At 41.0% G+C, this 26,266-nt stretch overlaps 1 protein-coding gene across 5 annotated transcripts in view; it reads right to left on the bottom strand.

Annotated features, from left to right (window-relative positions):
* Positions 1 to 358: 358 nt before the first annotated feature.
* The window catches only part of AGPAT4 (1-acylglycerol-3-phosphate O-acyltransferase 4), a 133,819-nt gene continuing 107,911 nt past the window's right edge, over positions 359 to 26,266 (bottom strand). The window contains exons 6-12 of one of the 5 annotated variants that reach the window (XR_004645075.1): positions 23,248 to 23,350; positions 20,166 to 20,241; positions 14,127 to 14,325; positions 4,774 to 10,539; positions 4,313 to 4,500; positions 3,574 to 3,653; positions 1,605 to 1,685 (exon numbers count right to left, since the gene is read on the bottom strand). Coding sequence is in view for 1 of the 5 variants with exons in the window: in XM_034765271.1 (XP_034621162.1) it covers positions 1,594 to 1,685; positions 14,127 to 14,325; positions 20,166 to 20,241; positions 23,248 to 23,350 (470 nt within the window). In the remaining 4 variants the exon portion in view is untranslated. Of the gene's footprint in view, positions 1,686 to 3,573; positions 3,654 to 4,312; positions 4,501 to 4,773; positions 10,540 to 14,126; positions 14,326 to 20,165; positions 20,242 to 23,247; positions 23,351 to 26,266 lie in introns of all 5 variants that reach the window. The other 4 variants (XR_004645078.1, XR_004645077.1, XR_004645076.1 and 1 more) reach the window with 4 other exon arrangements.

Below are 26,266 nucleotides of genomic sequence, written 5' to 3'. Positions count from 1 at the left end.
AGCCATGAGTTTCAAACCCATTCCCTGCAACTGCCCCTCCACTAAGAAAGTAGCACTACCCCCACTCATATTACGATAGAAATATTCATCTCTGCTCTCTTAAAAGTAACATTTGAACTACTGAACAGCAAATACCTCATGCATAGAGTTCTTTGCATTGTTAGCCCTGTTTCTTTGAGTATTCCACTGCACTCTTTTACCATCTGGTACAAATAAAACTGCTTGAGAGGCTTTCACCAGATTCCCTTTAGAAAGTGTGTGTCTAATGTCACTGTCTAATACAGATAGGAGCTGTGGCTTGGTGAAATGCACTATGCCCAAATCTAGGAGAAAAAAAGAGAATAGTGACCTTCAGGTATTCAGTGGTTGCAAAAAACTTTTTAATCAGGAAATTTCCACAGGTTATGATGTTTAAAAACCAAGATGGCACAAAGGCAGCAGAGCTAGGATATAAAAGCAAGCCTAGCTTAATGAAGGACAGAATTCTTTCCAAAGGGCAAGGGCCTGGAATCACTACAGTCAGTAAGGTTGTCTCAGTGGAAACTAGATCAACTCCATCGGGCTCTGAAATGCAAGGCATGCCTAGAAAAAAAATAAAACCTAAGGAAATCATCTAGCTTCAAGGTTATCTTAAGCTGCACCCTCTGAGGCTAAGTGTAGTTATTTCTCTGAAGAGACAAAAGCAAATGATTCCCTAACCTTGTTTTGTTGAAGGACATACAGATGTCTTTCTTTCCTACCACTGCATGAAGGCCTATATGTATAAGTATTTTATAAGCTAAAAATAAATTTACCTCTCCCAAACTGTAAACAGTATTCAGTCTAATCATTGCATACATCAGTGCTCTGAAGCGAATCCAAAACTGCTTAGCAATTTTAAGGAATGGTGATGTGCTAGGTACATCTGTCATGTCTAAACACCACACCCGTGTTCAAAATTCACTGGGCCAAATTCTACCACCAGTTCCATCACAAAGACCCCAATCTTGCAGGGTGTGCTGGAGGGACAGACCCTCATACTCAGTCCCATTCAAGTTAATGGGTGCAGGGACTGAGTGAATCTCATTGTACAATTAGGACCTCAAGTGGAATAGCTCTACTGAAACCTATTTTCTGCAGGGGGCCTGGTTCAATTTGACATTTCTCTAATTGAGCAAAGTATATTGAAACAATAGATTATGGTCATGAAACTGATAACATGATCTAGACATACAAAATTTCCATTTTAATTTTCTCATACAACCATTTACGATCCATTTCTTAGAGCATGTTGAGAAAAACTTGTATCCCCCCCAGCCAACTGTTAATTCCCATGTGGACCTATAATATATCACTAGAGGTTTTCATATGAAGTGTCTTACATTTGGAAGAAAAAACCAACAAACAAAAGGCCAACCTGTTTTGAAGAGGTGAGATGCAGAACACCCTTCAGCAAGTCTGAAATATAGCCCCAGCCCCAAGGAAACAAAATGGGAGCACAAATTCAGATACGCGCCCCCCCACACCCCATCACTTGAAAGAACATGATGTGCAAGTAAAGAGTTTTCAGAAGTTGCATTTGTTCCCTCTGTATTGAAGCAGTCTCTGGAGATATTACATTTGTTTCTGCTTGTTGTCATTGTTGCCGTAGGTAGAACCCTTATTAATTTCAGTCACCCCTATCATCCATCGAACACCAACAGAAGCTGGAGAGAGAAAAGAAAAAAAAATTACATAAAACTTGACTGCCACCAGGGAGCGATCATCATGTAAGCCACACGGAAAAGGTTTTAAAAGGCTTACAGCAGGCCTCATGTATTACCTTGTTGACAATAGTAATTATAAAGCACTTTTTAATCCATAGACCTCTGTGCTTTACAAAGGAAGGTAAGTTACAACTATTAACCCGATTTCACTGACTGGAAATCAGAGCCATGCAGTGCCTTGCCCCAGTTCAGCGGGAGCTGTGAAAACAGAACCCAGCCCTTGCAACCACTGGCCGTGCTTCAGTCCATACGACACTTTTGCATATCAGAACACTACTGCTGTTCCTGCACTAATGAGCGCCACAGTTACAAATGTACTAAGAACCAACCACATTTCAATAGTTAAAGTCCAATGTCCGCTTCAGTGTTCTCCATTTGAAGGAGTGAGTGTATTAATATGATCCATTTGCAATATTTGGACTAGAAAGGAATTTTGTTTCACAAAAACAGAGTGAACAGACTTATTTAAAGTGCATTGGAAACCCTCATTCCCTCACACTCACTAATAAATAAGCACACTGGGGTAACTTTGCTATATTTTTCAGCTAACATTGCTCCAGAATGTGTGGTGTAGGCTGGGTATCCCTTGTAGACTGATAATCTTTTCAATGCAGCCTTTGATAACCTTTCAGATGTGATCACTGCATCCGATAGCTCATTGTAGAAAGGGGAAATCGGTCTCTGAAAGGACAAGCTTAAAAAAGGTATTTAAGTGTCTAATGCTCAAGTGACAAAGGAGCACAAGCCTCAGTGCACGGCCATGGCACTTAGAGCCTGATCCAAAGCCTACTGCAATCATGGAACAATTCCTACTGATCTTTTGAAAAGCCCAGCCCCTGGTGTGGTTTTGGCTGAGAGTGAAGGGGGAAGACCCTACACGTTCTTCATATCCATTATTTTTCTATCATCATAATTTGCAATAGCATCACTAAATTCACGTTTATCACCACAAGAATTAACCCAGAACAAATTCCCTAAGTCCAAACATCCTGCACATGGTAGCAGAGGCCAGACTCTCAAGTGCTTTGTATCAGACCCTGGCCAGTACTGTGGCACCCTTCGGTGAGGGGAGAGGTGGGATGGCAGCACCTACTGGCATGTAGTAGTAACCAGAGCTTCCCTGCACCCCTATCATTCTCCAGCTGTTTCAGCTCATTGGGGCCATTGGCAAGCAACATAACTTGCAGCAGCCTTTAAGTTGCTCTGGCTTATGCTTGCACACAGTAGCCCCAGGATACGGGGAGCATAAAGGTGAACTTTACAAGGCCATGTTTGCACCCTTGCGGTGCACTCCTTGGCCATAGCAGAGCAACTGGCCCATTATCTCAGAATGTAAAAGAAAACAGTCATACTTAACCAAACAGCTGTGTTTAAAGGGCCCTAAGTCAATGGGAGACCTTCTCGGGGTTGGTCCCATCAGATGCTGCAGTAGCAAGAAAAATGGAAGCTGAGGAAACTTTCCTGTGTTGCTTTAAACAGTGATTTCTCCTCTTACAACATAATGGACTTATCTCATGGGGGATCATTACTGCACATTTCCCTTTACTGGGATGATGAATGAGCCATTTGATACAGGTATCACATCTTCCCCACTGCCACAACATGCCAGCCAGGTGTAAAGAAAACCCCCCCAACTTCCAACACAGTGCAGTAAAGGGAAAGCATTTGCAGAACAGGTTAAGGGTTCTTGATCCAGGGCCCTGAAAATGGCCCATCTGAAAAGATGATGGGATATGCATTATTAGGGAGGTATTGAATACAAACATATACACTTCACTTTGTCTCTTGGAAAGGAGTGTGCACTTGCTCCAGCTCCTGGATCACTGACCTAGAGGAGAGTTTTGCTATTTGCCTCCGTGGGAATAAGATCAGGGTCTTCGAAAATGGGACATATTGGTCAGAAATCCCCTAGATGGTTTATAACAGGAAGAAGCACAAGTTGATTTGACAGTAGGTCAAAAATAGTCAACTAATTAATAACCTTATTCCCACTCCCCAAGCATAGGGATGGCAATTCAGCCCAGCCTTTACATGGTCACACAAGTCCCTCCTCCTTAGGATACTAAGAGGGGATATGATAGAGGTATAGAAAATCATGAGTGGTGTGGAGAAAGTGAATAAGGAAAAGTTATTTACTTGTTCCCATAATATAAGAACTAGGGGCCACCAAATGAAATTAATAGGCAGCAGGTTTAAAACAAATAAAAGGAAGTTCTTCACACAGTGCACAGTCAACCTGTGGAATTCCTTGCCTGAGGAGGTTGTGGAGGCTAGGACTATAACAGGGTTTAAAAGAGAACTAGATAAATTCATGGAGGTTAAGTCAAGTCCATTAATGGCTATTAGCCAGGTTGGGTAAGGAATGAGGTCTCTAGCCTCTGTTTGTCAAAGGGTGGAGATGGATGGCAGGGGAGAGATCACTTGATCATTAGTTGTTAGGTTCACTCCCTCTGGAGCACCTGGCATTGGTCACGGTCAGTAGACCGGATATTGGGCTGACCCAGTATGGCCATTCTTATGTTCCCATTCAAAAGACTAGGGACAAGGTACAACAGGGGAGTCCTCACCCTTGGCCTGCTCCTGCAGCTATTTTGCAGGAGGAAATGCTCAAACTCTTGATTCCAGAATGACGGATATGATTCCATTTCCACTCTCCAGCATCCAGGCAGTTGTTTGCATAAATCCCAAGAAAAAGGGATTTGTACTGTTACTCATCTGGAATCTTCTCTGGCCACCTCCCCTCATTAAGATCATTCTAAGATAAATCATTAGCAGGTGTCTGTACATTTAATTAGTTCCTCTCATACCAGAAATGAACCTCAGAGCAAGGTTTGTTTTGTTTTTACTGAAAAGCACAGTTGGTAGCAAACTTATAGCACTAAGCCTATGAGAAGCATCACAAGGAGGAAAAGGCTTCTCTGACGAAAAGCTCAGCACTGCCAACCTATCCCGAACCAACCAGCCCAAGCATGAATAATTTCCTGAAGTCTTATGGGCAACCCTAGGGAGCTCAAACAATTTCACTTACTATAGTCAAGCCTTCATCAAGGTCTTTTAGCCACCAAGCAGAGTCTAGGAGAGAAGGAGAGACAGAGGAACAGAGAAAGAGAGAGAGACAGACTCATGCACAATTTATTAGCAATACATGCTCTCATGCTCGGTTAGGGCCCAATCCAACACCCACTGAAGTCCGTGGAAGGCTCCATAAATACTGATCAAGTTGCTTACGAATTAATGATTTTTGTACCAATCTGAAGAAAGAAATAGCTCAGCATTCTTTACTAAAGCATCAGCACATCCCTCACCAACCTGAGAAAATACAGCCAGCACGACCAAAACCAGTGGCTACCTCTTGTCCATATTACAGTCAAGGTCACTCAACTAACTGTACTGATGGGGAGTAATTAAAAATAACCAGTCTCTTCTTTGCTGGAAGTATTCCCTGACTGGTTTGCCCAAGTAGGCAAGACAGGGCCAACAATGGTTCACAAGAGTTGCGCATTTGAAACATAGCTGAGTAAAGTAAAATCCTTTTGTTGAAAAAGACACATGGGAAAGTCAGAAGGGAGCATTTTGCCTACAGGGTCGATTTCTAAATTGAGACAGAAGAAAAAAATAAGGTACAACAGAGATTTTTCCAAATCTCTTCAAGAGAGGAATCTATAGGCTGGAAATAAGCTTGCAAGACACCTTCATGTAGGAAAGCATTAAAAGACGAGATTAGAAAGTGCAGACCTTTCCAGCTAAGCTCAGTAGTTGGAAAGACTGTAAAGTCATTGATTACAGACAAAAATAGGAAAATACCTGGACATGTACAAGCACCACAATGATAGTGACTATGGATTCAAAGGGAAGGTCAGAATTAACTAATTCCTTTCAATCACAGTTTGAATTTCCAAGGATGAAGCCACAGATGATCTACCTGAACCTTCAAAACAGGTTTCATCTGTGGAAGGATGTTGTAGTAGTTGGATCAGGTGAATGACATGTAAGACTGCTTTTTCCCAGCTTCCCCCCAACTCACCATGTAACCGTATTCTATATTGATTTACACCTCCACTGACATAATGGAGAGTAAGTCATGGATAATTTGGCCCATTGCACTTCACCTTACCAATCTGTAAAAAAGACCAACAATAAATAATAATATACCTGGCTGGGGTGTAGTGAGATTCACTGATTATATGGGATACGCTTTGAGCTGCTTGGATGAAAGGCTACGTTAGGCCAAAGTATTTCCTTCTAAAATGTTGTATACAGAGTGTGCTAAGGGTAAAACGTTACAGGAGCAAAAATCACAAGAGAAGGGCTGGTGGAATGAAACCTTCAGTCCCACCTCCTCCTGCTCCCTTTCAGACAGCTATTGCCCACAGTGAGATCTGTGGTCCTCAGTGATGCTGTTGTATATTTCTGCACAGCAGCACATGGCAGGGAAGGGAGAAGCTGCCTCGAGGTGGCCTCACTTGTGCAGAGACAGGCCGCACTCTCACTCTGACTGGAAAAAGCAGGTAACACAATGAGGACTCGGTTCAACCAAACACAAAATGGCAACAATGATTTTGGCTTCAAATGGTCAAGAGCTGGGAAACAGAGTAGGACACGTGAGCTGGGATAATGACCGACAGAAACTCAAATCATCACCGTGGTGTCCGGCAACAAAAAAAGAGGAAATCAGCATGTGGAGCTGTATAAACAGAACATAAATCAGGGCCATTGTTATAGCAACCAAGCAAACTACTTCCTGGGGCTTTTACAGGGTTGTGGGCGCAGTGCTGTACCTGCTACAGGAAGGCTACTGCAGAATTGAAGAAGGTACAGTAGAGGGGAGTTAGAAGGATGACAGGGCTGGACAGGGGTGAGGTTGTCATGCTTAAGAGTATTAAGAATTGCTCAGTTCTCAGGTTTATGTGGAGGAGATGGATCCCAAAAGCTGCCTAGGGAGAGTGGAGGGGACAGAAAGGAAAAGAAATAATAGCCCAGCACTTGAACCTTTGAAGGCAACGCCACATGGACAGAGGCTTGTATTTAATCCCCAAAGGCCAGATTCTCTTTACTGAAGTTCTCAACCTGAGCCCAGTAGCAAATGGAGTAAAAGGGTTTTGTCCAAAAACTCTATTCAAGTTTGGGGCATGGAAGATCCAGCACCAGGATCATGCAGAGACAGGCTGCAGCTGCTACTGCAGCACTGCCTATGGACTGGGGTTAGAGAATCCCCGTTCCTGACACACACACACAGCTTTGCTCCCAGTTCCTCCACCCACTATAAACTATGGATATGGTGCGAAGGGAGCGCAGTCACTTACACTTTACCCTCTTCATGCAAGGAACGAGTTGCTTTGAGATCTAAAATGTCCATTTAAGCAGGTACAGGATTTGAGCCTGAGTTCTCACCTCAGGCAAAACTCGGAAGGACTTTTGACGGAATAAGGAATGGAAGCCTGGGCTCAAAGAGTTCATCAATGCGATGAGAACCTGACAAAGGCAGCAATACGTGGTACAACCACCGTGGTATTATAACAAATCCATGGTAACCTACAGCTTCACAGTTAGCCCCCGTCCCCATTCTCCTCCCCAAGGGGGACTTGAAATTTCATGGCTAGAATGGGATTAGGTAGAAACTTCCCCTATGGAACATCTCTCCTCCCCTCCTCTGAAGCACCTCAAACTTGCCATTTTCCGAGACAGACAGGACATGGGACTAGATGGACTCCTGGTCTGATTCAATAAGGAGATTTCTCTGTTCTTAAGTTTGATTTTACAAATATTTTATCTAAGATTTGGACTTTTCCCCTCTATACTATATTCTGTAGTCCCTCCGCCCCCCCCCCCGCCCAACTTTGAGAGACACTTAAAAATAATTCTACAAAAAAGAACCTTGACATTCCAAACTCCTATCCATTTGTCATGATGTGCATTCATTGAGGGGGGGGTGGGGTGGAGGGGAGAATTACATTTGTGCCCCTTTTTTTTTTTTTTTAATACCATTCACACATTGTAAGATTATTCTTCACATTTCTCTTAAATTTCCACTTACAGTGGGAGTGCTCTAGACAACCAGGGGAAAAAAAGATGCAATTCTGATGTTCTAAGATATGCTTTTGTGAACCACAGCAACCAGAATTTAAACAGAGCCCACAGTTCAATGTGCTGCACTCTCAGAAAAGGATTCTCTAACAGAGCTCTCAACCACAAGTACAAACTCTCTGGCATTCTCTGAACTCTGTTGTAGCTTATAATAGCACACTGGTTTTTGAGTCAATTCAAAACTACAAGCATGAGTTACAATAAAATTAAAAGGCATGGCCTTCGACTCAAATATTTGCAATACTATTCAAAGGTAACACTTGAAATCAACTTTTCTTTCTCTCTCTTATACCTTATGTTTCAAGGAGAGGTGGGATATGGTGTTTTTATTGTTCTCCTGCAGAACATTTTTATTGACTTACTACGCTCCTGTGAAAAAGAAAATTGCTAACTTGGGTATTTCCAACCTTGCTGTGACTCAGCCAGGTTTAAGGTTATAATAATAATAAAAACCAACAACAGCTGCAATGATAGGAACACATGCGATCGTTAAAGAAGGGGAAGGAGTAACCAGGCTGTGACTGCTATGGTGTCATTCCAGCCTTTCTAATTTGCCATGAAAGTTTCAGTTATCTCAGAAGATGACAGAGGGGAAGCCTATGGCTGGTTGGTCCCCAGGAAACCAATTACACACAAATACGATGAAAACCAGGACAAGATTGCCCCAGAGCAGTGTTAAGGAAGGAGCTGGGCTCCGACTGGTTGGCTCTGGCCCCAAACCAGTTGAGCAATTTATAGGACTATTAGGGACTTGCTCTCTGATTGGCAGGGTGCTGGCCAGTGAAACTATTCACAGGGACTGAAAAGCTTGTCAGTCTGAGCCAATTCTGTGAGCTTTGCTCTATGCAATTGGTTTTAGTCCTAAGAAGAGTCTCAGTACAGATCCTATTTAGTAATATACAGGATTTAAAAATATGTTAATTTCCTCCCATATGAGTTAATTCCTGGAGTTGCCTCAGCATAACTGTTGCTGTAAGCAACATGTCAGTACATTCTCTGTAGGTATAGGGAAGTTCCATATTTATTTTACAATACATCTGTAAGGCATATAGCTAACATAACTGACATATATGCAACAGCATTTGAACAACCAAAGGTGCTTCATCAAGATTTCCACTTGGTCTAGTCCTGAATAGTATAAAAAAAGATGAACACATACAGAAATCAGGGAGTTGAAGAAGGGCAACTTCTTCAAAGCTGTGTGGCTAAGTTGCATGCGCAAAACATGCAGCTACACATGCGGAAAGTGAAACTACACACACAGATTTCATTCGGTCACAAATTAATTGCTTCTGCAGACTCTAGAAGGTTTTTAAATTTACTGACAATACTAGGGGCCCATTCTGCCCTCAGTTATACTCGGGACAACACCAGTTTTGCCACATAGAACAGTTTATTTTAACCTTTTAAACCCTGTTACAGTCCATAATGGGAGCTGTTAGGAGTTATGTCAGTAGGGATCCACTCCTGTTTCCACTGCAGCCAATGGTAGCGGGTCCCGTGACAACACTCGCACACGTATAATAGAAACATACACAAGCTCATGCAGATTTTAAAGAGATCTCATTATTACTCATGCTCGTTTTGAATTGTATAATTCTCTTGCCTGTAAAAGATACTCTATGGTCTGGAGCCATGTCAGAAAGCCCAAATGTTATGTTTTTAGCATTAGACATTTAAGAGCTATTTCCCCCTTAAAACCCAAGACCAATCCTTTATTTTCCTGCATATGAAATCAACATTCCCCTTTGAAAAACAGTTGACAGCTTCTTTACTAACAAAAAGAGTATACTTTGGGTATAACAAGAACTGTTCTCTTCCATACCAAGTGTAGAAATCCAGAACATGACCCAGTCCTGTGTTCTGTCTGGGGTCAATAACCACATGAACTTCTTCAATGGGAGTTCTTCCAATAGAGCTACCAGAATTTGGTTTAATCAGCCCTCGTTTCTTGTTCTAACTCCACTAAGTAGAAGTACCATAGGAATTAAGTATAAAATTTTCAATAGTGCCTTAGTAATTTAGGAGCTTAAGTCTCACCAAAAGTCAATGGGACTTAGGCTCCTAGTCACCTTTGAAAATACAATGTAGGTATTTTGGGATTCTAAGTCACTTAGATGCTTGCTCTTTGGGACGGGGACTCCCATAAAAAGAATACCAAGATCATTTATTTCATTATTATTTTTGTGTAACACAGTGAGAGGGGATGGCTCAGCATTCACAGTATGGAATTATAAAATCACACTTGGGGCTTGAAGAGTTCAAGCTGAACTGATGTAGTTAAATATAGTCCAGTTCTCTATTGCTCCCATCTAACCAAGATAATTATAGTATTCTAGTCTACTATAATATTATTGCTCCGATTTAACCATAAAGTCAGCCATTTCTCTTATACGATTCTTTTCTTCAAAACACCAAGTGCTGAGATTGCAAGCAAATATTTTTATTACTCTATGATATGATTGGTCAGAGTGTCTGGAAGAGAAAGAGGGAAGGTCTGAAACAGAATTCAGGATTACAGGCAAGAGAAGCACTCAAATACCTCATCTCTTTCCCCTCGCCGGATGCTTGCTCATATCAGCTCTCTTACCTTGAGCCCGTTATAACAGAAAGACATGACAAACCTGGCTCTGAAATTTCTGCTTTGACAGAGTGCAGTAAATCTATGATCATATTATGGACTCGGGTGGTCCAGAATCAGGAAGCTTATCTGTGAAATATGGGACACAGAACAATCATAAACAAAAATACACCTGTGTATACTGGATGCCACCTTTTGATCTAAAGTATTTTCATTAGTAGAATGGAAGAACAAACTGCATCCTAGGATGAAATATACCTAGCAATTTTAAAAGTCTATTATAGCATTAGGCTATGAACAATGGTAAATTGCCTTCAGTACATTCCGCTAACCCCCGTTTACAATAATATAAGCTTCCTTTGGCTGAGATATGTTAATTCAGCTGGGCACTAGATCTGACTCACATTGCTAATGAAGGCAGAGAGGCTAAGGCTGTGCAAAAGTAGTATGGATGTATTACATGCTGGATCTGCCAAATAAACAGCTCTACTTGGTGCAGAGAGTCATGAGATTTAATGTAGTTTTGTATTGTTCTACCATCATCAAATTTTGGCAAAAAACAACAAAAACAACCCCTACTATTTAGCTATTGTAAAAGATAGGGGCCCACAGCCATGTGATGTTAGGGAACCTCTCCATAGAAGCAACTGTAGCAAGTTCATAGCAGAGATCCTCAATACACAGAAAACAGGACAGGACAGTTTTCCCCAGACTGTTACTGGAGTTCTGCTATTGGCTACAACAGTTTGTGTGACCAGATGAGCTAAAATTGAGGGGTCCCAGAAGAATGTGACTGAAGATGTTGCCAATTAAAGATAAAACACATACGTTAGAATTTGTAGGGAAATGCGTAGCCCTGTAAATTAAACAAAAGTAACTGACTATAGGTTACAACGCCTCCAATTTTATTTTTAAAGGCTCAGTATTTTTACTCCTGTCCCTTTCTGAACCCTTCAATTTAAATGAGCTTGCTGTTTCCTAATGAGCCATGAAGCCTGCACCTTTTGGGGCTCAGATGTGGCCCAGGATCTTTTGGGCATCTCAACAGCATGATGAACCCATCCCACCCCAAACCAATTGATACTATGTTTCAACATGCTATGGGATTTTTCCCTCCTCACAATAAACACAGTGGTTACAAGCTGTCATTAATTATCTGTTAAACTCCAAGTCTGGGATATTCAAAGGAACCTAAGGGAATTAGTCACTCAGCTCTCACTGAAATTCAATAACACTGGGTTCCTAACTCCTCTGACTTTCAGGTTTCTTTTAACATTAAAACACAGAGGAGTGCAAAGTTGCTGTGAAGCATAATAATTCATCCCTGTTGAAGGTTAAACCCTGCAGCACCACACAAAAAGTGACTGACAGACACTTACTAGCAAGGAGTACGGTATGCAACAATTCATTAATCTTGATAGAGTCACTACATCCCTCAACCACATCTCAGTGTCCTGCGAGCCTGCTCACTTGCTTTGGCTGCAGCAAACGGTTATAGATTACTTTTTCAAGCAGCCAAAGTAGAGACCTAAGAACCAGTCCTGTGGATGAGCATCACATTTAAACAGAGACGTCTCAGTAGCCTGCTTATTAAACTAGCCTATTAAACTGTTGGAACCAGCAAAGTGCTCTAGTGAGGATGAGGCAGGAAAGAAAAACCAAAGGGCTTCTTTTGTATTTGCAGTACCATAATCAGCTTTCATAGAATATCAGGGTTGGAAGGGATCTCAGGAGGTCATCCAACCCCCTGCTCAAAGCAGGCCCAATCCCCAACTAAATCATCCCAGTCAGGGCTTTGTCAAGCCTGACCTTAAAAACCTATAAGGAAGGAGATTCCACCACCACCCTAGGTAACCCATTCCAGTGCTTCACCACCCTCCTAGTGAAAAAGTTTTTCCTAATATCCAGCCTAGACCTCCCACACTGCAACTTGAGACCATTACTCCTTGTTCTGTCATCTGGCACCACTGAGAACAGTCTAGATCCATCCTCTTTGGAACCCCCTTTCAGGTAGTTGAAAGCAGCTATCAAATCCCCCCTCATTCTTCTCTGCTGCAGACAAAACAATCCCAGTTCCCTCAGCCTCTCCTCATAAGTCAGTCAAATAGAGGGGAATGATCACATCCCTCGATCTGCTGGCTTTCTTTGGTCCCTTCCTCCCTTATTGTTCAGGGAGAAAAGTTGATGTAGTAGTTAAGGCATAGGCTTCACCTTGGTCACTCGACTTAGACCCAGATTTTTAAAGGTATATAGGTGCTTAACTCCCATTGATTTCAGTAGCAATTAGGTGCTTAAATACCTTTAAAACCCTGTTTTAATCTTTCTGTGCCTCAGTTCCCCATCTGTAAAATGGAGCTAGTAGCACTTTCCTACCTCACCGGGGCATTGCAAGGGTAAATGTATTAATGATTGTGAGGAGCTCAAATACAATGTAATGGGGGTAATATAAGTACCTCATATAGATAGTAGAATGGTGTCAAATGCCTTAGGCTATAACCTACTGCAAAGGACTACACAACACCATCCACCTAGACAATAACCCCTCTTGATTGGAGTGTCAAGTCCCCTCCAGGATGAAGGAATGCTTAATGTGGCTCTGCCTCTCTTTTCTTAGACTCATCCCTCCCTCTTCACCTCCCTCCTCCCTTTGAGCAGTTGACTGAACATGGATGTCTTTCTACAAGAGAAGCCCTAGTTCCAACCACAAGTTATTGGATTAATGCAGGAACCACGGTGTGTCATACAAAAGGCAGACTGGATGGCCACAGTGGGCCGTTCTGGCCTTAAAAGTCCATGAATCTATAAACATTTGCATTTCTTTGGACCTGATGTAAAACTCCAAGACCAGGAGAAGGTATTTGCAATAGTTAGTGTCATAACAACAGAATGAATGAACATTAAATTCCTCTCCTGGGCTTTCATGATGTCCCCAAGCCCACACTCTACAGGAATACTCATTTGTGTATGACAGGGCTCTGTAGCATAGACATCAAGCAAGACTAAACAATGACATTTTCACATGGTGTGTTACAACCTCACAGCCACCAACAAATAAACTTCAGCCACAAGAATGGGGTGGGGCAGGAAGGAACACGCTCGGAGTGCTGATTATCAATCTATTCCATTGATTGTTCAGTGCCGGTAGGGCCAATCAAACTGGTTTAAATGAAAAAGCAATTCAATCATTTTCCCAAACTCTGGAGTTTTGTGTAAGTATGAACAAAAGATTTCACTTTAGTTCCCCTCCTCTCCACTTCCTTACCCAGTTCAGGACTGGAAGTTCAGAAACTTGATTTTGCTGAGAAATTTCCAGCTCAATTTTGCAGACTCCAGAAGGCCAGACAGTTCAGAGAAGCAACATGGGGGGATTCACTCATTATTTTAAGGTACAGTGCAGCTGTGTCCACATCCACTAACCCAAACCCCCAGTTCTCTCACATGCACTGGAACAGCATTGCTTCTGGACTGGTCTGGCTACAGCACAAATTTTAAATCTACACCCACATTTTTACACTAGCAACTGAATTGTGGGTGTAAGTCTGGAGACCTGCACCCTAATTACCTGATTGTAAGTGCAAATATACACCAGGAAATTACATCTGCTTTGCATCTGGAAATTCATTAGGCAAGTGCAAATAGTACCTACCAAAAAAATGAAAGATGAGCCTTTGCCCTTTTAAAGAGCTATTCCTAGAAGTGATCTTCAAACAACTTACCCACAATGATGACAAAAGCAAAACTAGCCAGCGTCAGTGATGATCCACTGCTGACCATGTTGATAAGCAGCTGGAATAAAGGATATAGCAGCAAGAAGGCCCAGAAAAGCCAGTTCAAAAGAGTCCATGGCCGCCGAGGTGGCACTATGGGAGTAGCTGGATAGGTTCCTGTTCTGTAGTATTCTTCTTGAAAGGCATCCTATTAGAACAAAGAAACGTCACTCTTTAACCATGGCATCCATGAGTAGCTTAAGTTTGTTAAAAATATTACATCAAGTCCTGAAGCATTAAGGCAGCCTGATGCAAGTGAAGGGATTCAGCAAAAAACTCTATTGAGAATATTAAAAAAAAATCTATTAACATAGCAAACATTTACTGAAATTTGTTTTGGTAATTTGTGTTTCCACATTTCAGGATGATTCCTGTCAGTGGTTCTCATTAAAGCATGTTGATTAGCAATCATTCAACACTGTCACATTTGTGCATCTCTTTCCATTTCATTAATTGAAGGGCCCAGTTCAGCACTCTTCACTCAGTCAAAACTCCCACTGAAATCTAGTTTTACCTGTGTCCGGAGTGCTGGATAGGACTCTTCATAGATGTAAGGGCAGAAGGGACCATCATAATCTCCTAGACTGACCTCCTACATATCACAGGCCATAGGACTCACCTGAGCTGATTCCTGTGGGAACCGGAGCAGCGTTTCTCAAAATGGGATCCACAAGGGTACTCCAGGGAGCCCGTGGGCCCCACTGATCAACTCCTCTGCCTCCCTCCCAGCACCTCCTGTACACTGGGAACAGCTGTTCAGCAGCATACAGGAGGCGCTGGGAGGGAGAGGATCAAGGCGTGGAAAAGGGGGGGTGCGAGTGGGGCCTGGGGCTGAGCAGGGAACTTGGGGGTCCGTGAAAAATTTTAAACCAGAATGGGGGTTCTTGGGTTTCTAAAGTTTGAGAACCACTGAACTAGAGCATATAGTTTAGAAAAAACATCCAATCTGAATGTAAAGATTTCCAGTGACAGAGAATCTACCACAAACCTTGGTAAATTGTTCCAATGGTTAATTACCCTCACTGTTAAAAATGTGCATCTTATTTCTAGACTGATTTTACACACACACACACACACACACACACACACACACACACACACACACACAGATCAACTGATTCCTTAAGATTATCTTTTTTTTTTTTTTTTTTTTTAGTTTAACAAACTAAACTCCTGGAGTCCATCACTCTAAAGCATGTTTTCCAATCTTTTAATCATTCTTGTGACTCTTCTCTGAGCCCTCTTCAATGAATTAAAAACAAACATTAACATTAAAAACTGCTTAACTGATCGGTCTCAAAATATAATTGTACATGGGGAATTAGCAAGTGGGTGTGTTTCTAGTGGCGTCCCACAGAGATTGGTTCTTGGCCCTATGCTATTTAAAAGTTTTGTCAATGAACTGGAAGACAACATAAAATCATTTCTGATAAAGTTTGAGGTGACAAATATTGGTGAAGGGATAATTAATGAACAGGACAAGTCACTGGTACAGAGTGATCTGGTTTGCTTAACTGGGTTCAAGCAAACAATGTGTTTTAATATGGCTAAAAGTAAAGTCATACATCTAGGAACAACTAATGTAGGCTGGGGGGATTGTACTTTGAGAAGCAATGGCTCTGAAAAGAACTTGGGGGTTAGGGTGGATAATCAGCTAAACATGAGCTTTCAATGCAACACTATGGCCAAAAGGGCTAATGTGATCCTTTGATGCCTGAATAGGGGAATATCTAGTAGAAGTAGGGAAGTTGTATTACCTGTTTGGCACTGGTACAACCACTACTGAAATATTTTACTTGCATATGAAGAAGTGAGGTTCTTACCCACGAAAGCTTATGCTCCCTATACTTCTGTTAGTCTTAAAGGTGCCACAGGACCCTCTGTTGCTTTTTACTGAAATACTGTGTCCCATTCTGGCATCCCTTACTGGTCTCTTTCTGTCAGCTACCAGCAAAATCCACATGCGTACTTATGTTCTTTTAAATTGTGTAGATTTAATTCTACATGGATGGACACAATTGATTTCAAGAGAGTCACTCCTGATTTATACCAGTGAGAAAGATAAGGAATGGGCTCCGGGCATCTAAAATATCAAAAATATTTATCTTGCTCCTTTTATTATCCCAAAATGTATTTTCCACTATGACCTTCAGATGCTGGTGTCATTAATACAATATAGTATATTTAACACAAGTAACTTTACCCCATGAAAAGTCAATCTGAATGAACTGAAATTTATTTAAATAATCACAATTTTGTGTACAATGAAATTATGAACCCAACCCCCTTGAAAGAGCTGAATACCCTCAATTTCAACTGAAATCAATGACTCCAGGGTGTTCAGTACTTCCCAGGAGACACTCAGCAGGATCAAATGCTAAATTTTGAATTACATGAGTTTTGTTGCACTATCTGCTTTCCTTTTATTTCCAGTTGCTAAAGTGCTTTAGGTGATTGTTTTTACATCAGAACAGAAATGCTAATGTTTCTCCTGAAGCCTATGACCACTGCCTCCTGAATAATGAATGGGACAGATGTATATATAGAGTCACCAAATCTGGGCTGTTTCAGACCAAGGCGGGATTTGAAGGTGGCAAGTTCCGAAGTCTGAATCCTCTTTGGATTAGTCAGAAATAAAAAAATAAAAAAAAACACCACCACATATCTGAATCTTTTTATACATATATAAATATATAAAGATGCACGTTGCTAACTCCACCATTAATCTCCATGGCAATTTGCCATCGCTCTTCTTGCCAAATTGTGTTGTGGGAGCACGTTCACGAAGAACTGGGGTAAGACCAATAAATTCAACATCCACCTGTGTCTATGCCACATGCACTCTGGTGTTCAGAGGCTGAAAGGCCATTGCATTAATTCTCTGTGCCACCTAGTCCATTAGCAAAATATGCCATATCCATGGCAGAGATGAAATTTTTCTACTCCAGAAGAACCAATTCTACAAACTTGATTAACAGATTGCTCCACTATGCAAACGTGTCCCATGGACTGAATTACTGTCTCCAGCTCCTAGTTATGAAAGTTGAAGTTGGAAAAAAATCAAATGTTTTACTAGAGCTCAATAATATGAACATATTTTCATCTGACCTACACTCAACACCCCATTTGTTCAGATAATTGGGCTGCCACAGCTGCCGTCTATTTGTTTAACCCCTCAGTTAATTTACCCAGGAAATAGGAAAGCATAATCAATCACTTTTGTAGAACAGAATGTGTGCCATCCACAGGAGCATATAGGGGAAGGAGCAAAAGAAGGTCAGAACAATAAAAGGCCATTTTGAAGCACACTCCTTTGTTTTGGTAGAGGAAAGGTTCTCCGGTTTCAGTGCGTTTGTTGAGAGTTAAAATTGTGTTTGTGCTCACTGAAAGTGGAGTGTTTGCTATGGAAAAGAAACTTTATGCAGATTGTCATGTTGCCAACTCACAGCATCCAAAAAGCAAGAGTCAGCACCCAAAATTGTGGTTTTAAAAAAAATAGTTTATGTCAGAGTTCCTTTGATCTGCATTCTGTGTTGCAGCGGTGACCCTAACAGCATCCCAATGCTCACTGGTATGGGTAGTAACTTTCAGCTGGCCTGACCAGTTGAATGTACTCAAACTCACTAAGGTTATAACCCGTATCTAAAAGGTGTTGTGTAAAGTATCAATAGAAAGCTAATAGCACACTGATCATTAATATTGGTACATGGTGTATATGTGGAGGACAAATTCAACATAATTTCCAAGACATTTGTAATTTTATCAGTGTTTCTGCTAGGAATAAGTGGTATTTATTTCCATTACCAGGGCCATTTATCTGCAAAGGCTGTGTTTGTTAGGTTTGCTATAATGGCTAAAACAGGAAATTAACCAAACTGAAATGGAAAGCACCCCTGTATTTACACTCTACACACTACTGTAATAATCTTTGTCCAAAATATGCTTTGGGAGGTATCATTTGAAAAGTAATATCTTGATCATCAATATCATCAGGGAGAAATGTATGAAGCAACATTATACATAAAATTATGAATTCCCCCTATATGATATAGTTAGCACATGTTCAAACTCACATTGCCCTGAGTAGGCAAAAGTTGTTAAACAGATCTATCCTAAACAAAGGAGTGTGTGTTTACCTCAATTTACATACAAGTAGTCAACAGGGTCCTTGAGTCAGAAAGGGCGGAAATGACAAGACACAAGGCAAATCTGCATTTCAGCATACACAGGGGAGCAGAAAGAGCCTGGAGCCACCTTCACCACCAAACTCCACAGTTTGAATAAATTTTGTTTAGAGGGGCAAGTCCCAGAAAATTCTACTTCAGAGGGAAAACCACCCCAAGGCATCTCTCCACAGAATCATAGAAGTGTAGGACTGGAAGGGTCCTTGAGAGGTCATCTAGTCCAGTCCCCTGCACTCAGGGAAGGATTCCCCTCAGACCGAGGAAGAATTGGCTGCACAGAGCTGCATATTCTTCCTTCCTATACTTAATAGAATATTAGGATTTATAACTAACTAACTGAGTGTAGCCCAGTGTATATTAGGGAGAAAAAATTATACCGTATACCCAGCCTATTCGTGAACCTAGTACAGGATATTTTTAGACTGTTTACTGGCATTGCCTGAACATTAGCCTGTAAGAAAGAGATCAATAAGGTATTTGATAAGTAATACAAAGGCTGTGACGGGGAGACAGAAGTAGGAGAGAAACTGGAAAGCAATAATCACCATCTGGTTCAATTCAAGCGTTCTACTGTTAATTGACTAGATATTGTCTTGGGGACAGAAATTCTAGGGAAGAAGCCACATTGGTAGAGAGTAGTAACAAGTGGTATGTTAGTTACCTGTGAAAGGACCATGTGTATTCACATTATACCTTCCACAAGGTCATAATGCAGAAGGTGACTTCATATCCTTATTGTAGAAATATACCATTTATGTCCCCCCAAACCATGCCTCAGTACCATGACTTGGGAACCGGGGATGGGAGCGGGAGGGAGCCCAAAGACAAAGCTGACAGAACTGTCTCTACAAGATCTTGAAAGTAAAATCTATACTGTATGTCCATATTAATAAGCTGCTTAAAGGGGTTATGGATAAAGCCAAGAACGGGGCTAGAACTTAACCAGTTCAGGAAAAATGTTCTTACACAAACAGTTTGAATACAGAAACACAGTAAGTGGTATAGCAGGTGGCTTAGTATTCCATGGATATGTTGAACATAGAACAGGTCTTGGCAGGCCCCACAGCCATCTCTGGGTCTAAAAAGTCCTATATTATTATACAATCTAAAGATGTCACTCATACATTTCCTGGCTAATCAGGCTAGACCCACATTCCTTGCACATACCAACTCCCATTGACTGAAATGGGAGTTTTGGGTGTGTAACTAATAGCCCTGAAAAACATTGCCTTCTATGTTTCTAGACTAGGAAAACCCAGAAGCTGAGCAGTTCTGTCACTCTAAAGATGCCACACTCAAGTAGCAGAAAGACACCGACATACCTATTTTTTAAAATCATTAAAATGTCCGAAGTTAAAATGTGTTTTTTTAAAATGTATGCATCTCCTACACAGCCTGTAGCAGAGAGAGGTGCTCAGCCCATTCTGCTAAAATTACTTTTATGACTCTGTTAAAAAAAAAAAAAAAAATTCCTAAATTCACAAGGAGTGGGAATATTGAATCTTCCATCTGCAGTGTAACCTCATAATTGATTCTCTCTGGGTTTCTTGCATACAGCACTTTTAAATGCCTTCTCCATGATTCAGAGGCAGCTACCATTTTGTATTCCTCTGTTCTCTCATTGAAACTTTACTTATGTTCTTTTAATATAAAATAAAGGTGATTCTGATTGATTGACAGTATAAGGCTGCTTTTTGTGTATGGAAAAACCAAACCCTGCCCTACTAAAAAGCCCTGCTGCAGTATACAGGATAATATTAATGTAAATTTATCACCATCTAGTGGTTCCAAACAATAAACCAACCTTTTCTTGATAGAGTTTGTGAAGCCACTCAGAACATTCCTGTTCGTCTTCTGGGACTTCCTCTAATGGAATCCGTCTGCAAACAGTAAAGAAGAGATAGCAAAGAAAAAGTACATCACATTCACATTGTTTAATGTGGTGCTTAAAACTGCAATCTAATTAAAATACTACTCATTTACTTTACTAATTATTTTTTTCTTTTAGTTCTGCCTTTTGAGATACAAATCCTGGACATAGTGATGTGTAGTTTCAAGTGTAAGAGCCATATATAGTCTTTAGCAATATCTGGAGCTAGAGATACACTGTAAAAATTGCAGCTCAATGAAGACCTCTTCCAGGTAATATGATGGTTTGCATTTTTGTATTTCTAAATAAAAGTTTCAAATAGGTTAACTTCCTACACCTCACAGATTAAGTCATCCCAAAATTTTGTTTAACAGCTGAGCACTCAGAGGTAAAATTTGTTTCACTTTGCAATTAGGGTCAATCACATTTAGTGCTTTTGGAACAGTTATTCCCAATGCTTAAAATGTCTTTATAAAAGATTTGCTTTATTACAATTGTAATTTACCAGTAAGAAAAGGAGATACCACAAGGACTTGACAATGTTCACTTCTAGAACAGTACCCAGAGCACCTGCTAACCTAAAGCACTAGTGAAAATTTTAAAATCGTATCTCTCATAAATCACCACCACCAGAAATGCATGTCCTGTGTGTTTGGAAAGCTGCAGTTTTTTGGGCTTTTGAATGGCTGCTTCATACCATTACAAGTCCCAGCAATTCACAAGATACCAGATATTAGAAAAAACATCCTGATTAACATAATTCCTGTCCCCCCAAAACTCCAATTCTCCCATCTTGAGAACTGCTACAAATAGAAACTAATACTTTTTTCACTATTGGCAAGCTGGAGTGCAGGTTCTCAGTGGAAAACATTCTTTTTCCTCTAGAAATCCATGAGACAGCAGCTGTTAGAGTGATATGATAATTTAAATAGAAACAAACAGAGGTCATCAGAATCTTAAAAATGCAAATTGTTTCATGATCAGCAAGACCTTGAAACACTTTGCTGGGCAAATATGATGCTTCCAGGATCAAACTTATCAGTGTTGGTCCTGAAGCAGTGACCAGAAAGGAAAAGTTTAGTGTCCAATCCTGCGCTTACTTCAGGATCTACACAGGAAGTTCAACAGGGTGGAGGAACAGTGGACTGGTGAGGGCCATGTACAGCAAATCTATGTTCCCAGAGCCACCGAGCAGGATGATTCAGGGCTCGCAGAATGGAGAAAAAGGAGAAGGGAGGTATGCAGGGAGGTACATGTCCTACTTTAGAAGGATTGTTGAACACCTATGGTTAGAACAAGCTGCTCATTTGTGAGCAGTATATGAGCCGGCCACCTGACCACATTCTTCAGGCAGCACACAGGGATCCTAAGGTGTGCTAATGGGTTGGTAGCAACCTCTCCCCTCCAGTTCTCTCGAGAGTTTGTTGCTAATTTTCCACTGGCAGTGTGTAGATACTCAGGGGTGTGTATATACAGTGGCTTCCTATTAGATCTAGTTGAAAAATTTTGAAGGAAAAAATTGTGCTACAAGTGCCATTAAAAACATGAAATGCATAGCAGGGTACCTATCACCTGATGTTCTATGCTCATGAAAGTAAACCCCAAAATACAAACAAAGGAGCATTAGTCAATTGAATTAACACAACATTTACATTCACAGGGATTCCAGCTACAGATGGAAGCTTCAGATTGCAGCCAGGAACTCAGATTCTGCTGCTTGGAAGCTGCATCTGAATCAGCACATCTCCTTCCTTTTGTGGGCAGTGCTGTAGGTTTCCCAGTACAGCAGGGATTACAACATTATACTTCCACTTCTGGTGGACTTTCTAGCTTCAGTGGCCTGCCACCTAGATTCTGCTGGTGGAACCTAGACTGTGAATAAGGCCCTATATATTATCACACCTCTGCAGAGTGATAGCAGATTATGGGACCTTGCTGGTTGGTAGAGAAATCCAGGACATGGAGTCCAGGTATTTCTTAGTGTAACTTGTTTTATTTACATTATCTGTACTAGTACCTACACAGAAGTGGTCACACAAAACACAGGCCGACCCCTCTTTCAGGATCTCACCCAAAACAACAATGACATGTCCACTGGTAGCAACCCCCACCCCCGCCCCAACTCCGCCCCTTCCCCACCCCAACCCCACCCTAACTCCGCTCCCTCCCACTCCCAGCCACACGAAAAGGGCTGCCCGAGCGCTAGCGGCTTCACGGGCAGCCCCCAGACCCTGCGCCGCTGGCCGGCGCTTCCCCAGCGCAGCTGGAGCCCGGGAGGGGAAGCACCCAGCCGGGGGCGCAGGGTCTGGAGGCTGCCCGGCAAACCGTGAAGCCGGTAGCGCTTGGGCTTCGGGCAGCCCCTATGCCTCCGGACCCTGCGCCCTCGGCCGGGCACTTCCCCTCCCAGGCTCCGGCAGCGCAGGGTCCGGAGGCATGGGGGCTGCCCAAAGCCCGTAGCGCTCGGCTCTTAAACAGAGCCAAAGAGTCAGGGGAGGAACAGAGCAGCCGCGGGAGGGGAAGTGCTCGGCCAGCATTTTCCCGGACAAGTTCGGCTTTTAGGCAATTCCCTCCGGATGGGGGTTTGATTGCCGAAAAGCCGGACATGTCTGGGAAAAACCGGACGTATGGTAACCCTAAGCAACTAACTAGACACAATTCTTGGGGCAGACAGACTAAGGCAATGGGCAAACTCTTCCATGGCTTACAAAAGCTCCCCCAAAATGAAAGTGCATCACAAGATAAACAATCCAGGATTTCATCAAAGACTAAACAATGCTCTAATGCTAAGGGAAAAAAAAAAAACTTGTAAAACTATGTGTAACAGTGAACTCTGGAGACTCCTACCATATAGTGACATAATTTGAAAAAAATACAGTTATAGATGTTCACCTGAGCTCCTTTGAAGAAAGTTTTACACCGATTTGTTATCAATTACCTGCAAGAAAAACCATTCCCCTGCTTGTTAGTAAAGTGCACACCACTATATATGGAAAAACCATGAGTACAGATAACTTGCCTTACATATAAATCTGCATGATATTTCTTCCCATTTAAAACTCCCAGCAAAGTTGGATTCTCATTATTTCTAAAATTGAGCGTAGAATCATACACAGCTGAAACTACAAGGGAAAAAAAAAAGAAGCTGTTTTACTGTTTGTAAAATCAAATTTCAAAGTTAATAGGGTGGTCTAGGTTATAATTAAGGTGCATTTGAAATGACATTTCATGAGCAATTTCAATTTTCCATATTCATTCTCTCTCAGGCAGTGGGGAAATTTAAACATATAGCCTCCAGCAGCAGCTGACAATAGTTAAAGTTGTAAGCAATGTCAAGATGACATGGACAATTCAAATACACATTAGTACAAGCAGGGCATCTAAGCATGTTTTTCAAGACCAATATCAACACAATTTACTTTTAAAAGGGTTATCTTTTTTTCCTATGATGAACAGGTGGATGGGTGAGGGAGGGGGAAAAAAAAAACGAAACTAGAAGTGATTAATACAAGAATGAGAGGACACCCAAGGAAATTGAATGGTAAATTTAAAACTGATAAAAGAAAATATATTTTTGCATAAAGTAAATAGTTGAAGTCACTGCTACAAGATAGTGAGGTCAAAAGCATAACAGGGTTTAAAAAATAAATTAGTCATTTAAGTGACTAACATCCACAGCTGATCTAGAAAGCATAAAGGTTTATCTGGGATATAAACCCTCTTGCTTGACAATATAAAAGGTTAGGAACAAACTTTCCCCACAGTTTTTGCATCCATTATGGGGGTCTTGCATCCTCTTCTGAAGCATTAGATACAAGCCACTGTCAGAGACAGGATACCAATTTAAACTCACTACAGGCTGATCTAATCTGGCAATTCCTACATAGGCACATGACTAAGATGAGAATCATTGGGATATGCATATCACAGAACTAAAACTACAGCCAAACTCTCAACAACTAGGGAATAAAACTTTCTTTAATTCATGAGATGGCCTGAATATTCCCCAGCAACAATAAAAAAAAGGCAAAGTATATTCTTAGTTCATTAAAATGAAATGTCATGGTACAGTTTAGAGACAGGGAGAGAAAGGGCACAGGAATAGTTTACAGACATGGAGGGTTTTTATTTTGTTTTGAAGAGTAATAGACTTTAGAAGCTAAATACAGTAGAACCTCAGAGTTACAAACAGACCGGTCAACCACACACCTCATTTGGAACTGGAAGTACACAACAAAGCAACAGCAGAGACCAAAGCAAATAAAAGTACAGTATGGTGTTATACCACTAAAAAAATTGGAAAGTTAAAAAAAAAAGATTACAAAAGATAAGGAAACTGTTTGTGCTTGTTTCATTTAAATTAAGATAGTTAAAAAGCAGCATTTTTCTTCTGCAAAGTGAAGTTTCAAAGCTGAATTAAATCACTGTTCAGCTGTAAACTTTTGAAAGAACCACCATAATGTTTCATTTAGAGTTACAAACGTTTCAGAGTTACGAACAACCTCCATTCCCGAGGTGTTTAACTCTGAGGTTCTACTGTAGATTGATACAGGAGTTAGCCTTTGAGACACTTTATTTCTCTGCTGGGTCACAGAATTGGCAAACAGCAGTTGGTTCTTCTGACCTGATCTACTCCCATTTGAAAGGGGAGGGGCAAGGTCAAAAAGCACGAGGGAACGGTTAGTGTACATCAACAGGGTTCACAGGGACACAATATGTAGCAGGCTAGCGTGGGGTAGATTTGCACCCCCATTTGCCACAAATTAATTGTCTGTGTGGACAAGCCCTAAATCTGTTAATTCTCTCTCCTGGAAACATGCTAAGAATTTTGACTTTGCACTGCATAGAATTTTTCCTGGAATTGTGGGATCAGACATCCTGTATGAAGAGGTATTGAGCTGGAAAGCCTAATTCTGCCCAGCAAGCCCAAACAACATGGCCCAATTCTCCTCCCACTTATTCCTGTCCTTGGATACATCCAGAGTAATTCCACTTAAGTCAATAGGTGTAAAATCAGTTGAGAGAAGAGAACTGGGTTCATAGTGTGTAGGAAGTTTGGTTTGATCTTTTAGAATTTAGCATAGAACTGCAGGGCAGTTCTGCAATAACCAGCCACCATATGCAGACTTCGCAGATCCCACTCTAAAATCCAACCCCGCCCTGGTTTTAAATGTCCACGTTAACAAGGTGTTTTCGGCGGATTCTTATTATTGGAAATAAAAAGCAAACAAAAACATGAAACCCGCACAGAAGCACATTCCTAGCTGCATGTTTGCACACTAAAGATAGGAAGGATCCACCTTTTCAAGGTTTCATATTTTAAAAGCCTCTTAGGGTAAAGAGTGCTTATTAATCCCTGTATTACATCTTTAAGGATAAAAATAGCGGTAATGAGACAGTTTAAAGCTACTTGTGCAATAAGGAGTTTGTTAGGTTAATCATTACTTAGCAGCACAGAAACCATAAAAACAGGATTCACCCAGCATTCATTCTGTTGTCTTACCCTATATACATAACAGTTAGAGCTTGTCTTCAGAGGAAAGAAAATAGATTCCTTTTCAGTCTGACTAACCTAGAGTATGATAATCAGTCATGAGGGGAATACTTTAAGAATATAAGCTCATTTGTTGTTTGCAAGACACTGCTAAATAAAAGAAATAATTAATACTGTACACAGGATTAACACTGTTAGCGGGAAGTGAAATAATTGTTCAAATTAACGCTGTTCAAAGCTTTTCCATTTTGTAAGCATAGACAAGGCACAACTATAAATTTATAAAACACAACAATGGAGGTGTCAAAGAGAAAGATTGAACAAGACCAGAAGTTGCCAGAAAGTTTCTATAAATAAAATGGGATCTGGGAAACAGGTTTTACTTTAAGAAAAAAAAAAAAAAAAAAAAAAAAAAAAAACTTTACAACCCAAAAATGGCATGGAGAGATGAAGAATCTCTGTGGGCAGATTTATTTTCTATTTGTAGAAAATACAAACAGATGACCTGTTTAAGGTTTGTTTTTTCTTTGGACTATTTTTTTTT

This window comes from Trachemys scripta, chromosome 3 (genome assembly GCF_013100865.1).
Source record: "Trachemys scripta elegans isolate TJP31775 chromosome 3, CAS_Tse_1.0, whole genome shotgun sequence".
In the NCBI taxonomy this organism is placed as follows: Eukaryota; Metazoa; Chordata; order Testudines; family Emydidae; genus Trachemys; species Trachemys scripta.
The sequence above is the reverse complement of the archived record's forward strand: the minus strand, read 5'-3'. Positions and strand labels throughout refer to the sequence as shown.